The 14,805-nt window shown below is 55.4% G+C and overlaps 1 protein-coding gene across 1 annotated transcript in view; it reads right to left on the minus strand.

Moving 5' to 3' along the window:
• GRIP2 (glutamate receptor interacting protein 2) overlaps positions 1-12,777 on the minus strand; it is a 33,516-nt gene extending 20,739 nt beyond the window's left edge. Inside the window, exons 1-6 of the mRNA XM_006083792.3 lie at positions 12,738-12,777; positions 4,064-4,144; positions 3,658-3,793; positions 2,427-2,572; positions 1,676-1,762; positions 1,072-1,147 (exon numbers count right to left, since the gene is read on the minus strand). Coding sequence (XP_006083854.1) covers positions 1,072-1,147; positions 1,676-1,762; positions 2,427-2,572; positions 3,658-3,793; positions 4,064-4,144; positions 12,738-12,777 — 566 coding nt within the window. The remainder of the gene's footprint in view (positions 1-1,071; positions 1,148-1,675; positions 1,763-2,426; positions 2,573-3,657; positions 3,794-4,063; positions 4,145-12,737) is intronic.
• Between the last annotated feature and the right edge of the window lie 2,028 nt (positions 12,778-14,805).

Below are 14,805 nucleotides of genomic sequence, written 5' to 3' on the forward strand. Positions count from 1 at the left end.
GGCACGCATGAGGAGTGACAGGATGAGCGACTAGGCCTGTGCAGATGAACACGTGGGCGGGGGAAGACAGGAACCGGTCCGCTCTGACATCTCCCACCCCACCGGGTGCTTAAGACATTCAGTCCTGGCTCAACCCTAGAATGTCTGAGGGGGATGGCCCTTGGGATCGCCACGCCCTCCTGCCCCGGGGATAGACGAGCGCGCCAGGGTCCAGAGAGGACGGCAGCCCCGCCAGGGCCACACGGCGTCAGCAGTGGGGTGATCTGGATGCTCCATGCTGCCCATCACAGAGATTCCCTCCCACGGTCCCACCTGGCTCCTCAGCAGTGATTCTGTCCTGGTGACAAATGGGCCTGGGAACCAATTCACCGGGGGCGCCAGGGTGGGGCCCGAGCTGGGGTTCACCTCGGCTTGGGTCAAGTCCTCCGCCCTGGAATGCCTGCCCCAACAGGTGGCCAAAGCTATTCTGGGAGGTTCTATGAATAGCTTGTTGCAGGGCCTTGTTCCAGGACAGATTTAGATTTCTGACAAGGCCCTTCCAGGCTTCTCTTAAAACGGCCAGGAATCTCCCACTGGGACACCAGGCGCTGGGAACCGGGCACATTCCTCCTCCACATTCTCTCCTCCTGCGTGTCTGGGCAGGGCCGGGGTGGGCAGTGCAGCCAGGACTGGGGTGGGGTGGGGGCAGGGGCTGAATTACAGAGGGCCACAGTGACGCCGATCACCGTGCCCCAAATCTTGGGGGCTAAAATATTGGACCCATTCCACAGAGCGGAAAACTAAGGCCAGGGAAGGGAAGAGCAATGTGATACTAAGGCTTGTTTCCCCACGGCCCCCTGAAACCACAGAATGTTGGGGAAGAAAGAGCTTGGGGTCTCTCTCATTTGGGGTTTAGTCCTGGCTCCACCAAATACTCCCTGAGCAACTATGGGCAAAGGGTGTACTCTCTCTGGACCTCAGTGTGCTCATCTGGAGAATGGGCACAAAGGCCCCAGCTCTGCCTTCCTCACAAGGAGCTGGGGTTGGTCAGCACAGTGCGAGGCTGTAAGGTTTCCTCTGGCTCAGGCTCACCTGTCGGCAGGACCCCCAGGTCGCACATACGTCAGGACAAGTGGGCGACACCTGTGGCCGTCTTCATGGGCCCCTCCTGGACGGAGTTCAGCAAGAGGCAGAAAATCACCTACCCATGCCTTTCCTGATGCCCAGAGACCCTGACCCAGGCCCTACAGGGCTCTCCCCGTTACATCTGTTTGAGGACCTTATCCTTGCTACTCACAGACCCTCTTCTGAGATACCGGCTGTAGAGGACAGTAGAGGACATGGCCAAAGTCCTCTCCCTGCTAACTGGCTTGCTTCCCTTCCTCGGATCTCATCCTGTTTCCCTTTCGGCCCTGATGGCTAGGCGGCTCCAAACTTTGCTCTCAATCTCAGTGGCACCACCATTTTCTGAAACAACTTTTCCCTCATACTCCCCTCAACCACCTACATTTCATTGCTTGGCAGCATTTTCCATTTAACACTTGGCTTAATAGTCCTGGGTTCTTTAAAGTCAGAAGCAAGATATAGATGACATATCCGATTTATGCACAGATTCATTAAAGCAAAACAGAACATACACAGAATCAGAATTAGCCACTTTCCCGCCCCCCGGCCCAAGGGTGACTCTTACACTGACCTCTCAGGACAAAGCCAAAGCTATTGGCCTCCTTGTAGAGTGAGACGTCCACTGTCTTTGACATGATCCCTGGGTTGTTCTCAGGGGCTAGAGAAAAACGGAGGACCCCCTTGAGTCTCTCAGTCACATCGCTGAGCTGGCAGATGTCCCCAAAGCTTGTTCCAGGAGAGCTGGGTGACCAGTCATGGAGACTACAGGAAGGGCAAATTCCTCCCCATTTAACGGGTAGGACAAGAGGGACCCTGTTCCTAGTACCCACTTTGTCCATCACCTGGAGAGAGGAAAGGGCCTGCCCACCCTCACACAGAGACGATGGTGGAACTCAGGCTTGAATCCATGGCTGGTGGGCTCAGGCCAGGGTTGAAACAGTTACTCAATTTCCAGGCCAACTTTGAAAATTCAGAGTTAGGCCACTGTACTCTATGCAGGGTGATAGGTTGGGGAGAGCGGTAGGGCAGGGGACAAGTTATTCAGCCAATGTTCCCCAAACTTGTCCCCTTAAAGGAAAAAAAATCTGCAAATAAATATGTAATATGACCGTGAATTATAAACAGGGCCCTGCCACCCCCTGGGACAGCATCCTGTGGTGGCAGGCAAAGCCCCTGGGTGAGGGATGGAGGTCTGTGGTCAGTCTCCAGGTCCCACCTACCCCATCTGGCACGATCCCCACCACCCAGGCCCTGGCAGGGAGGCAGCGGTGTCCACCCACAACCAAGGCAGCGGAGAAAGTTCCCTGTCCAAGGGCACCCACCGGGCGGGGGCAGCTCATACTCCACCTCCAGCACCACGCGCTCGCCCACGTTCTTGAGCAGGGTGATGATCTCATCATGGCGGAGCCTGGTCAGGTGGATCCCGTTCACTGACCGAATGTAGTCGCCCACGTTCAGCAGGTCACTCCTGGGAGCAAGGAGGCCAGAGCACAGGCATGGTGACAGGTGCAGCGTTCACACCCACCCTCCCACGGAATCCTTATGTCACCCGGATCCTCATTGTACAGAGGGGGAATGTAGGCTCAGAGGTCAGACAATGTCCGGGGTCACACAGTGAGTGAGTAGGACAGCGTGGATGCTAACCTAGACCTGTCTGACACCCAGGCCTGGCATGTCCCCCGAGGCCGGTCTGCCTGCCTCCCCTCCTACTGGGGTCACCCTCTGAGCTCTCCCCGGCTCCAGGCGAGCCTGCAGAGGGGCCAGATCACCTCCTTTGCTAGTCCTAACACTCTTCCTGCTTTTCACCACTCATCTGTTCTGTTCAACTGAACACTTGTCAGTGCCCGCTCCATCCAGAGAGGCAGCGATGGAGAGGCTGACTCCCAGGTTTCATGGAACTCATGGTCCAAGGGAGCCAAAACAATGGGGAAATCCAGGGCAATGTGTGTGGAAGTGGCACATGGGGCTGTGTGAGCAGAGCGGCTGTCCCAGCCTGGGGCTAGGGCAGGGGTGGGCAAACTTTTTGACTCGAGGGCCACAATGGGTTCTTAAACTGGACCGGAGGGCCGGAACAAAAGCATGGATGGAGTGTTTGTGTGAACTAATATAAATTCAAAGTAAACATCATTACATAAAAGGGTACGGTCTTTTTTTTTTTAGTTTTATTCATTTCAAACGGGCCGGATCCGGCCCGCGGAGTGGCTGTCCCTAGCCTCAGGCTAGGGGCTTCCCAGAGGCAATGTGGAGGGATGAACAGGAGTCTGCCGGGAGGCTGTCATGGGGAATGAGACTTCCAGGCAGAGGGAACCGTATAGGCAAAGCCTGGAGGGCCTGGCTGGAGGAGGCACAGTGGCCGAGTGAGCACCTGCTGTAAAGGCAAAGAGAGGAAGCTGGGGCCTAGAGGTATAGCCCCCACTGCAGGGCTTCCTTCCGCAGACACCGAGCTCTTGAGAGCTTCTGGAAACAACTGCCTGATTGCTTTACCCAAAGCCCTAGTTTGTTCCCCACTGGCCCCTAGCCCCCTCCTGCTGCCCCCACCAAGCCCTCTCTCACCTGGCCGCCAGCCCCCCGGGCCTCAGGTTGGAGACCCTGGGCTTCCCATCCTTGTCGGTGCCACCGGAGATGGTCAGGCCCAGCGTGCTGCCTTCTTTCTTGATCAGCTCCACCACGGTGACCCCTCGGAACTCCTCTGCTGACACATGGAAGATGAGGGGGCAGCGCGGGGCAATCTGGGGCCCTCGGCGCCAAAACAAGTGAGGCTAACACGTTAGGTAAGCAGGGCACGTGGCTGCCTTACGCTGGGTGAGATATTTCCTTTCTACAGATCAGAGAGGTTATGTGGTTGGTCTAAGGTCACAGAGCAAGTTAGCAGCAAAGCCAATGCTGTCTGACCCCCACCCAGAGCTCTCCGTGCCTCCAGGACAGAGAAAGAGGAAGGGGAAGGAGAGGGGCTCGGTACCTGGAATGCTCTGTCTGCGGCAAGCCAGGGCCACGTCGGCGCCTCCTGCATCCTTGCCTCCTTTGGAGTAAGGCCCATCGTCTGCAGGCAAGAGAGAGAGAAAAGGCCCAGAGCTCCATTTTCATTTCCACTCAGGCCAACCTTTCAGGGGTGTGGCCTGAAAGAGGGGTTCCTTCCTGCCACCAGCTCCACCGGTGTCTCTGCTGGGCGATCCTGGTGGCTTCTCCTCCCAAGGGCGGCTCTATCTCTGCTCTTGGGGCTGAATAACATTCTTTTGAACATTCACACTGTTCTGTGGTTAACCATCTGCACAGCCCCGCGGGGCTGGTATTATTATTATGGGTAATATTATTCCATTGTAGCCGTAAGGAAGCTGAGGCCCAGAGAGGGACAACTCATGCCCACGGTCACACAGCTGGGGAGTTACGCAATGTGGGTGAGAACCAGGGTCTGCTGACTGCACCACCTGAGGCTGTGCTCGCACACCTGCGGGGACAGGGAGCTCCCTCGCAGGCAGGTAGGTGTCACAGCCCCTGGGAGACAGTGCTGGCCCTGAGCAAACTCAATCTGCAGTGGACCCAGTGAGTGACTCTTCATGAGGACTGCACTTTACAGTGCACGAGCCATATTCTCAGACATTCTAGGCAGCCCAAGGTGAGTCTGTCTCACCTGAGCCTGCACGTGCCCCCTCCCCCAGCCCGGACGCTTGCCCTTGAAGAATAACCTTCCTGCCACCTTCACCCCTGCAGTGCCAGCTTGGCCCAGTGTTACGATCATGGGCTCAGGGCTCAGCCTGGCCTGAGTGCATATCCTGGCTCAGCCATTCACCGGCTATGGGGAGGTCACTCTTCTCCCCTCCCCCAGCCTCCTGGCCACAGCAAGACCTAACCACTAGATGCCAGTAGCACCCCACCCCGGTCGTGACAACCCAAAATGACTTCACACATTGCCAATGTCCTCTAGGGGAGCAATATTGCCCCCCCAACACACCCCCACCCCCCAACACACCCCCACCCCCCCTCCACACCCCCGACACACACCTTGAGAATCACTGCTCTAGAGCAGCGGCCGCCAACCTTTCAGACCTCACAGACCACCGTTTGGCCGCCGCTGCTCTAGAGTGAGGGTTGCAGCTCAATCTGGGTCTCACAGAGCCCGAGTGCCCTCACTCCGCTCTGCAGGCCAGGGCTGAGCTCCCTTTGCTTGCCAGAAGGAGGTAAACAGCAAATCAAACAGCAGTTAAACCCGGAGTCATTTCTAGGGCCTCTGGAGTTGGGCGCCCAGCAGCTCTGCTCACCCCTCTCCCCCCAGGCCCTCTGTTCACACCAGCCAGCAACGATTTAGGCAACACCCCATTAAGTATAATGCCTCCCATTACAGTTCTCTAACTCGCACTTCATTTGGATTCAACAAGATGTTTCTGGGCTAATAAAATTAATAAGATTGGGTTATATCAACTGTGCGACAGCGAACGTCTCTCGTATTTCATGAGGGCAATTCTGGAATTGAAATCGGTCTTATCCTGTGCAAATGAGATTCTGCCACTGGGCAATCCGGGGCAGACCAAAGATAAGCTTGCTGGCTCCAGGGTTATGAGTCTGGGGATGGTGGAGGGGGAGATGATCTCTTAAGGAAAGGAGGAAGCGAGGATAAATTCGCCAAATTCAGAGCAGTAGGATCCCAAAGAATAGAGTGGAACAACAGGGGGTTAAAGGTGGAGTTTTGAACCCCGATACTAAAAACAAAAGATTCAGAGTCTGCCCAGCCGGCATGGCTCAGTGGTTGAGCGTCAACCTATGAACCAGGAGGTCGCGGTTCGATTCCCTGATGCCCGGGTTGCGGGCTTGATCCCCAGTGTGGGCGTGCAGGAGGCAGCCGATCGATGATTCTCTCATCATTGATGTTTCTATCTCTCTCTCCCTCTCCCTTCCTCTCTGAAATCAATAAAAATATGTTTTTTTTTAAAAAAGATTCAGAAACTAAGACTGAGGAACAATGCAGGATTCTTTCTGAAGCAAAGGATGCAGGATGCTGGCTGCCGAAGGCCAGGACCCATTCCCCGAGGTGTCTCTGGAATCCTCCAAGTGTGTCCTCTCCCTTCTCTCCTCATCCCAATATTCAGATCTTGCTCTAGTGAACTACTCAGTGCTGAATTGAGCTGCAGGGACAGCAGAGACAGCTGCTTGTCTCAACACTGAGTGGCCCCAACTCCCTCCTTCTACAACTTCTTGCTGGCTTTGGGCTGAGGCTGTGGGCCATCTCTTTTCCCAGCCGTCAAGCGGGCCTGACAGCGTGCTGCAAACCAGGGTTCATACAACTGTTTGCAGACAAAGAGTCAGTGGGCAATAAGTGAGGACCCTTCTCTAGAGAAAGGCACACGCATTTTAGGCTGTGGCTGTGCTGACCTCTTTCTAGAGAGGTGAATTGCCGGATGAAACTGGCTATCTAAGACCCACTGCCATATTCAGAAAGGCACCCACAAGGAATGCTACAATGTTTGCTGATTCCTGTTCAGAGGGGACATAGCATACCACTGTCACAAGCTTTGGGGTGGGGGGGCGGGGGAGGAGAGACTGAGGCAGCATGCAAACCAAGAATCTCAGCAGGGCCAGAATTACCATTGGCTGTGTGACTTAAGTCTCTATTTCTCCATCTGTAAAATGGGGGGAAGGGGTGGCCCTCCATCGCTGGCTCTAGCCAGCCCAGGCTTGAGAATCTGAAGAAATGATTTTATTTATAGAAATCCCCAGGGGGTCAGGCCCCAGGCCCCCTCCCTCAGAGAACATGCTCACTCTTTCCCACTCTCTCTTTTTTGTTCTGAGACCTGGTAATTATATGCTTAGAGATGAAGGCTTTTCAAAAACATCTTTCCCACCAATTTTCAGCTGGAAACGTGCATAAAAAAACAGAGATATTTTTATCCTCGAGTTTCTTTTTTCCTATCTCCTCCTTCCAGCAATGGGCAATTATGAGCTTTTGACTTCAGTCCATCCATCCTGTAAGAACTCGCTTCAGAGGGAAATTCATTTCCGCAGTGATGCCAGCCGCCCTGGCACATGTGGGCTGGGTGAGAGGGGGGGAGCAGAAGGGAGAGGCGCTGTACCCTGCACAGCCCTGTACACCTGGTCCCCAGCCCCGCTGTGCCCAGGGTGGGTGGGTGAGCTTCTTTTTTATGTCATTTCTCTTGAGGGCGTTGCTAATTTGCCTAATTATCTCCATCTCTCTGGAGCCCCAGGGAGCTATTGAGCTTTGACAAAGGAAAAAGGAAGTCAGCCCCTGGCCCACTGCCTTTGCCAGGACCCCCTAAGCCGGAGAGGGGCGTGGGAGGGGGTTGCTGGGAGGGGCTATAGACTCAGCCTTGACTGATGCTACTCTGTGGGCCTCCAGGAAGAAGCGCTCACATCTGAGAGGAGGGACCCCTGAGAAAATGGATGCCCAGAGAGGCTCAACTTGGGACAAACAGGAAGTGACAGCATGACACTGAGCCACCTGCAAGGCCAGCCCGCCCCCGTGTGCTGATGGGGAGCAGAGGGTCCCCCACTCGTCCCTGGGTCCAACCATCAATTGTACATGGTGGCCGCTTGCTGACCCTCCAGGGGAACCCGCTACAGCATTCCACGTGCTCGGCCACTCCTGGCTTGGTTGACCCCACCTCTGAAGGCGTTGCTGGTTTGCTGGAAAAGAAAGGATGGACTTTGGACTTAGGCCAACTTCAGATTCTGATTCCACATCTGCTGCCAACTAATGGCTCTGGGTCAAGTCACTTCTCTCCGACCGTTGGGCGTCTCCTCTGCACGGTGGGGGTGCAGTGCCCACATCATGGGTTGGTGGGAGGAATCAATGAGACTGTACGGTACCGAGAAATCATGAAACATGACAGGTCTCCCTTTGCCCCCTCTGTTCCCTTCATTAGAAAGGTTTTCCCAGCTCAGTAATGGTAACAACTCCTATCGATTAAATGCTGGGCCTGGTGCTATGTGCTTCATAAGCATTATCCCATTTAATCCTCACCACTTTCTGAGGTGGTATGATTGTTATTCCCATTTGAAAGATGGGAAAATTGAGGCACAGAGAGGCTTAAGTAACTTCCTACCATAAGGAGCAGGGCCAAGATTTGACCCTAGGCCGTGTTCTAAGAACTTTAAAATTATCACCACTTTATGTGGTGGGTACCATTATCATCCCGATGTTAGAAATGGGGACACTGAGGCACAGGCAGGTTCACATGTCCAGGGTCACCCAGCTCCTAAGTTCCTCAGCGGCAGAGCCAGAGGCCCTCCCGGCTCCACCTCCCATCCCATGGCAGACCTGGGCAGACTCAGGGACAATGCCCATGGCCCAGCCCCAGCTCCTTTGGGAACTCTTCACAAATAATGTCCCTCTGGCCATCACAGCTGGACCAGGGCAGACAGCTGGATGGAGACGAATCAAAGCTGATTCTGCTCGAAGTGACAGCCTTACCCTCACAGCTGACCAGCCTCCCCAGAAGCCAGCTTCCCGTGGGAGGGAAGCATGGCAAGATCAAGGCTGCGCTCTTTCTGTTGTATGCATGCTTTTAAGGGAAACAAGAAGGAAAAACGTCAATTAATTTAAAAAGTAGACTCCTGATTCACTTGGTACCAAGGATTGTAAGAGAAAAGGAACAGAGAAGGGGCACCGGGTGTGGAGCCCTATGCCAGGCCTGCTCTAAGCACTTCATCTGCCCTGAACGAGTTTAACTCCACTGAGAACTATCTGATGGTCCCAATGTACAGATGAGGAGACAGAGGCCCAGAGACGTCACTCAGCTGGTGACTGCAGAGGAAGGACTGGAATATGGGCCTGTTGGGCCCCTCAACAGGCCATACCCTTAACCCTCGGCTCTGCTCTCTCCCTCTCCCAATAAGGGGCACCCTAGAGGCAGTGTTGGCCTCCAGGAGCCCCCACTGCTCCTCCCTCCCACCCCGGGGACAGAGCTCAGGCACCCACAGGCTAGGCAGGTCAGGGCTCCCAGGAGCCATGAGCATGACTGGGAGAGCTCCCACCAAGTGTGGGAAGCGCCTGGCACTGGGCCTGAAGTCACACTCCTGGTGGCCCCAACATCATGTGGGATGGGGTGCAGGCTCAAGTCAGGCCTTGGCCTTCTGCCTTCTGAGTCTGTGCTCTCCTGTCTAACTCTGAAACCAGCAACATCAAGGAACATGACCTCAAAACTGAGTCACCATGGAACCATTTTATTTCCCACCAGTGGTTGCCCAGAGCAGTAAAAAGACTCAATGCATCCTGCTGAGAGTAAAAGCAAAATTGTCATCCCAGTCCCTCAGGTTCTCTGGCCTCCTAAAGATCTCCCCTTTGCCAGGTCTGCTCACTATTCTCGACATCAGACGCATGCCCACCCCAGGGCCTTTGCACTGGCTATCCCTTCTGCTCGGGATGTTCTTCCTCAGACATCCACAAAGCTGCCTCCTCCTTCAGGAACTTGTCACCTTCTCAGGGAGGTCTTCCCCAACCAGTCTGTTGAACTTACACCTGCACTCCCCACGCCTCTAATACCACCCATCACCTTCCTTCTCTGCTTGATTTATCCTCAGAGCATTCAACGCCATCTAACAGACCTGACTTTTTTTAGAAAAACTTTGCGATCTTATTAACTATCTGCCTCTGCCCCACTAGGATATCAGCTGGGATGTTGTCTGCCTGTTCCCTGCTATGTCCAGCACAGAGAGCCTGCATACAGTAAGGGCTCAGTAAATAACGTTGAATTAGATTTCACCTGCAGATTAGGAGAATGGGAATCAAAGAGGTAGCATGAGTTGTTCAGGATCATAAAATCAAGAAGAGGCAGACCCAGGATGCAAACCCAGGCCTCCCGGACTCTAAGCCATGGCTGCCGTGGCCTCCTTAGCCTCTGTGGCCTCCATAGTCTGGAGCCTGTGGCGCAGGAGGTTGGGCCTGTGCAGGGATCCAGGTGGTCTGGTGAGAGTCCCCTCAGAGGAGTGGGAAGCCCAGGCCGCAGATGAGGGACTACACACACACACACACACACACACACACACACACACACACACTGCCCTAGCCTTCCTGGGTGGCAAGTGCTGAGGAACAAAGACCGCAAGTGCTGAGGAACAAAGACCACTTTGTGGCCTGGAGTCAGAAAAGAGTGAACACTGGAAACAGGGTGGGGAGTGAGGGAGGAAGTTACTGCCGAAGTCTGTGTCCATGTGTGTCCCAGCCCTGCTCACAGCCTTTCCTCAAGGGCTTGGGTTAGCGGAGGGTAAACAAGACTCCCAGGAGCAAGGCTGAATATGGCCAGAGGACAGGCCTGGAAAGGGCTCAGGCAAGCAGGAGTGCTTTGGGGCAGAGAAAGGGCACTGGGCCGCGAGTCCCAGGCCTGGTGCTCACGGAAAAGCACTGTGAGTGGCCTGACTGCTCGGGGCTCAGCCTTCTCTGTGAAATGGGGAGTGCGTATGGAGTGGCCACCCATTGGCTGCCCTGTCCCTCTGCTCCTGGGGAGGCCGCATAACCAGGCCTGGCCCATCAGAGATCCAGTGAGTGGTCAGGAGAGGGCATGTGACCCAAGCTGGGCCAACAAGAGCAGGCCCTGGGGCGTTTGCTGAAACTGCTAGGAATGGTCCTTCCTTAGGGAGAACTGAACTAGGTAACCTTAAGCTTGAAAGTCCGAGGGGCCCTCTGGAGAAGCAAATGTCTGCCTGAAATGAAACGCGCCTAAAAAGAAGCATAAACCTAACAGTGTTAAGTGAGCACCTGGATCCAGCTATGCCTGAAGTTCCGTCTTTGGATTTTTCTTAAAAAGAGCGTTGGCAGCTGTGACCATGAGGTTCTGTGACCTGGGGAGGAAAGTAGGTGGGGGCTGCGGTTGGAGGGTGGGGGTCAAGTAAGTCACCAGAGAGAGAAAAAGTCAGGGAGATCATGAGGGGCCTTGAAGGCCAGGATAAGGAGCTGTAATTGGATTTACATTTTAGTAAGCTCCCAAAAGGAGCACAGGGAGAGGAGGAGGAGGAGGAGGGAGGAGGAGGAGGAGGAGGGAGGAGGAGGAGGAGGAGGAGGAGGAGGGGAGACTGGGCAAAGGACCAGGCAGCGATGCTGAAGCCTAAGCCTGGATGGAGGCAGAGGCCCAATAGCAGGGGAAGACACCTCCTGCCAATGCCCCAGGTGAGGTCTCTGGGGCACCACTGCCCGTGTGGCTCTGACCACTTCAGGACGAGGTGACTCCACTCATGTGGGCCTTAGGTCAAGAGGACACAGATGCCCAGGCCAGGAAAGCAGTGTCTCCATCTATAGTGCAGTCGCCAGGAGGGGGCAGGAGCAGACCGCATGGGGTGGAATCCCAGCTTTGCCACTTCTGGCTGGGTAGTCTTGGACAAGTCACGTAACAGCTCCATGCCTCAGTTTCCCCAACTGTAAAGTGGGGAGAATGGTCCTGAACTCAGTGTTGTTGTGAGGATTAAATGAGAAAACGCACAGAGAGAGCTTAGGTTAGAGGGGTGGGCAAACTTTTTGACTCGAGGGCCACAATGGGTTCTTAAACTGGACCGGAGGGCCGGAACAAAAGCATGGATGAAGTGTTTGTGTGAACTAATATAAATTCAAAGTAAACATCATTACATAAAAGGGTACGGTCTTTTTTTTTTTTTTAGTTTTATTCATTTCAAACGGGCCGAATCCGGCCCGAGGGCCGTAGTTTGCCCACGGCTGGTAGAGTAAGATCTGGCACAGAGTCAGATCTCAATAGCTGTCAGCTATTGTTTGCATTATTATTATGTGGCGTCTGAGGGTAACCCTGCCTCTGCCCCTTGCCATGGGTGGGGAGGTGGGAGCCTAAGTTCATTGGTGGAGAGCCGGGCTGTACTTGTATGCGTGCCAATCCCAAGTCAGTCACTGTGTCGTAGTTGTAGGGCGTTCGGAAGACCACCAGGTTTGTGCCCCTGTTTCTCTCCTGTCCACAGTCCCTCCCTTAGGAGTTGTTGCCAGGCGGGAAAGTCAAGAGTATATCGAGTGTGGGGAGGGATTGACAAGGGTGGCCCCAGTGCACAGAGTGAAGGGCTGGGTTCTGGCTCCGACCAAGCTCCCTGTTGGGGAGTATGGGGAGAAGTAAGGCCAGCCCGGCCAGCTTGGAGACAGATGGACAGATGGATGGAGCAACTACGCCCGCCCCAGAGCCCTTCCCTGAGTCCCAGTCCTGGCCACCCAGGAATGTGGCAGCTGTGTGCCACCCTCCCTCCCCATTGCATCCCCAGAGCCCCAGGGCTCAGCAACCAGACCCCAGCCAGGGCTTCTTCCTTCCGCTACAAGGTCCAGGAGCTCCTTCCACACCACACCTTTGCTCCCACCTCTGCGCAGGGAGCTCCCTCCTGCCCGCTCATGCCGAGGTGGGTGCCATTCCCGAGGCACCCCTGAGGGGCTGAGCACTGCCCTCTGGACAGCCCAGAGGACTCAGCCCCTTGCTGCAGGACAGCAGCTGGTCAGACAGACAGCCCTGTCACCTGCTCACCCCGGCCAGGTGCCCCTGTGGGCATCTGAGTTTGCAACCTATGGTGTCCCGCTCCCTGCACTCTCTCCAAGCCCTGGGTCTCTGGGGAGTGGCAGTCCCACTCTTAGCCATCCCAGTCCCCCATCGGACAGCAGTTTGAGGAACCAGCCTCACCACTCTGCCTACAGGTCCCCCATTACTTACCGGCCTCTTCAGGGGTCTCCCGGTTGAGCCCACACAGCATGTCTGCTATTGTCCCTGCTGCCCACTGACTCCCTTGGGAGCCACGCTGCTCTGCCCCTCCCACACCCTCACCAGGGAGGGGCCGTGGGAGGGAAGCTCCCAGCTCCCACTGGCTGGGCGCTGAGTCCACCCACTGCAGCAGGCGGCTCTCTGCTTAAAGGGGACATGCTGCTGTCATGTCTGGCTCCTGGATGGGGTTCGACACCCTCACTCCCATAGCCTGGGCAGGAGATCTTGGAAGGTGGCATGCATGGGGTCTCCCCCAGAGCCCTCAGGCAGATAGACTCAGGGTCCAGCTCAGCTCCGAATTGCCCTGGGACTTTGGCAAGTGATCCCCCTTACCAGGCCTCAGTTTTCCCATCCAAAGAGGGAGAACAGTGCCTTTCAAATTTTCTTTAAAGAGCAGATTCCAACAGAATCCCAAGACATAAACCAGTGCAGCCAATGGATAATGCCAGGGCACGTCTGTAGGTCTCAAGTTGGAAACTCTTGCGCTTGGAGCCCCCTGGGGCCCTTCCACTGACATTCTAGGCAGACGTAACTACTTTCCCCCAGCCTCAGTTTCCCTTTCTATAAGGAGGAGCTTGGGGAAGGCGAGCCCAGCAGCCTGCCCCAGGGAGCACCCCCCACCCCCAGCTTTCTGGGAAGACAGCGAGCTGGGCTGAGGATCTGCTCTGGGCTTGATAGGCAGGAGCAGCTGGTCACAACTCCAGCCCCAGCTGGGCCTCAGCCCTGCACACTCCTAGCTCCCTCCATGCCAGCTCAGGACTGACCCTGGCGGCCCTGATGGACTCCCTGCTCCAGCTCTCAGCTGCTCCTGCTCCCAGCCCACCCATGTGTGCTGGCACCCACGGAGGGGACACCACATAGGTACTTCGGTGATGATGGCATGAGGTGTCAAAGCCTGTGACTACACGGTGCATCCAGTTACATGCAGCAGAGAGGGAGGCAGACGAGGTCCCGGCCCCCGTGGGGTTCCTGGATACATGGGAATAAGCAGGTCTCACAGCAAATGGGAGCATGCTGCCAAGTGGTTAGTGACGGGAGGTTTCTTCTGGGTTCTCTCCTGAACAGGGGTTCCCACCACAAAATCCAAACGAATTCCTGAGCCACCCACTCTGGCTCCTACCAACCCAACGCTATGGCACCTCCAAAACAGTCCAGACTCTAATTCTGGGGTGGGGCCACTTATACCCCAGTGTCCATAGGTTTGTGGTCCTCCATTGCTGCCTTCTGCCTAGAGCTACTCCCTCTTTGGGTGACTGCAGGCAGGTCTTAGGGGGCAGGGTCCAAGTTCCAGGCGAGGTTCCCTTGGGCCAGCAGTGAGGCCAAAGGTCAAAGAGAAAGTCCAAGATCTCAGCCAGCCATGGGAGGTGTGGTAGGAGGGTCAGAGAGGGAGGACCTGTAGTTGGCCCAGGCAGAGAAGGGGATGCAGGCTCTGGATGTGGGTCACGGTGCCAGGCGATGGTCAGCACAAGGCTCTCGATGAAGACCCTGACCATCCCCAGGTACCAAGGGCCACTTGGGGGCAGTCCCAGCTCCACGCCAGGCAGGAAGGGATGAAGCCTTCTCGGCAAGTGAATTGCTCTAACAGACATCTGCCTTCTCCTCTCCCTTCACCCCCTCCCCCACTTACAGCCCTTCAGGGTGGAGGGCTTCATGGCGCACAAGACTGAGAGGTACATCCACCCCCTCCCTTAAGAAAATATTTGCTTGCGGTACAGATGCATTTAAATGAGCTATTAAGACGGGCTGTCGGAAATCTCGCCATGTTTGTCTTTCTCACCGCTCCTTTGGAATTTACTTTTGTGGATGAGAAGCTCCTGGAAAGGTCATGCCGTGGGTTATGGGAGAGCTTCCCTTCAGCGTTTCTCTGAATGCCCGCTGTGCCCACACCGGGGGCTGAAACCCCAGGAGACGGTGGGAAACAGGTCTGCCCTCTGCCCTCTGTCCCCATCAGCCCATCGAGCACACTGGCTTTTGATTTTATCCAAGAGTATGTTTGAAAGCAACTGTTGGTCCATTTTGA

Source organism: Myotis lucifugus, unplaced genomic scaffold, assembly GCF_000147115.1.
Source record: "Myotis lucifugus unplaced genomic scaffold, Myoluc2.0 scaffold_8, whole genome shotgun sequence".
NCBI lineage: Eukaryota > Metazoa > Chordata > Mammalia > Chiroptera > Vespertilionidae > Myotis > Myotis lucifugus.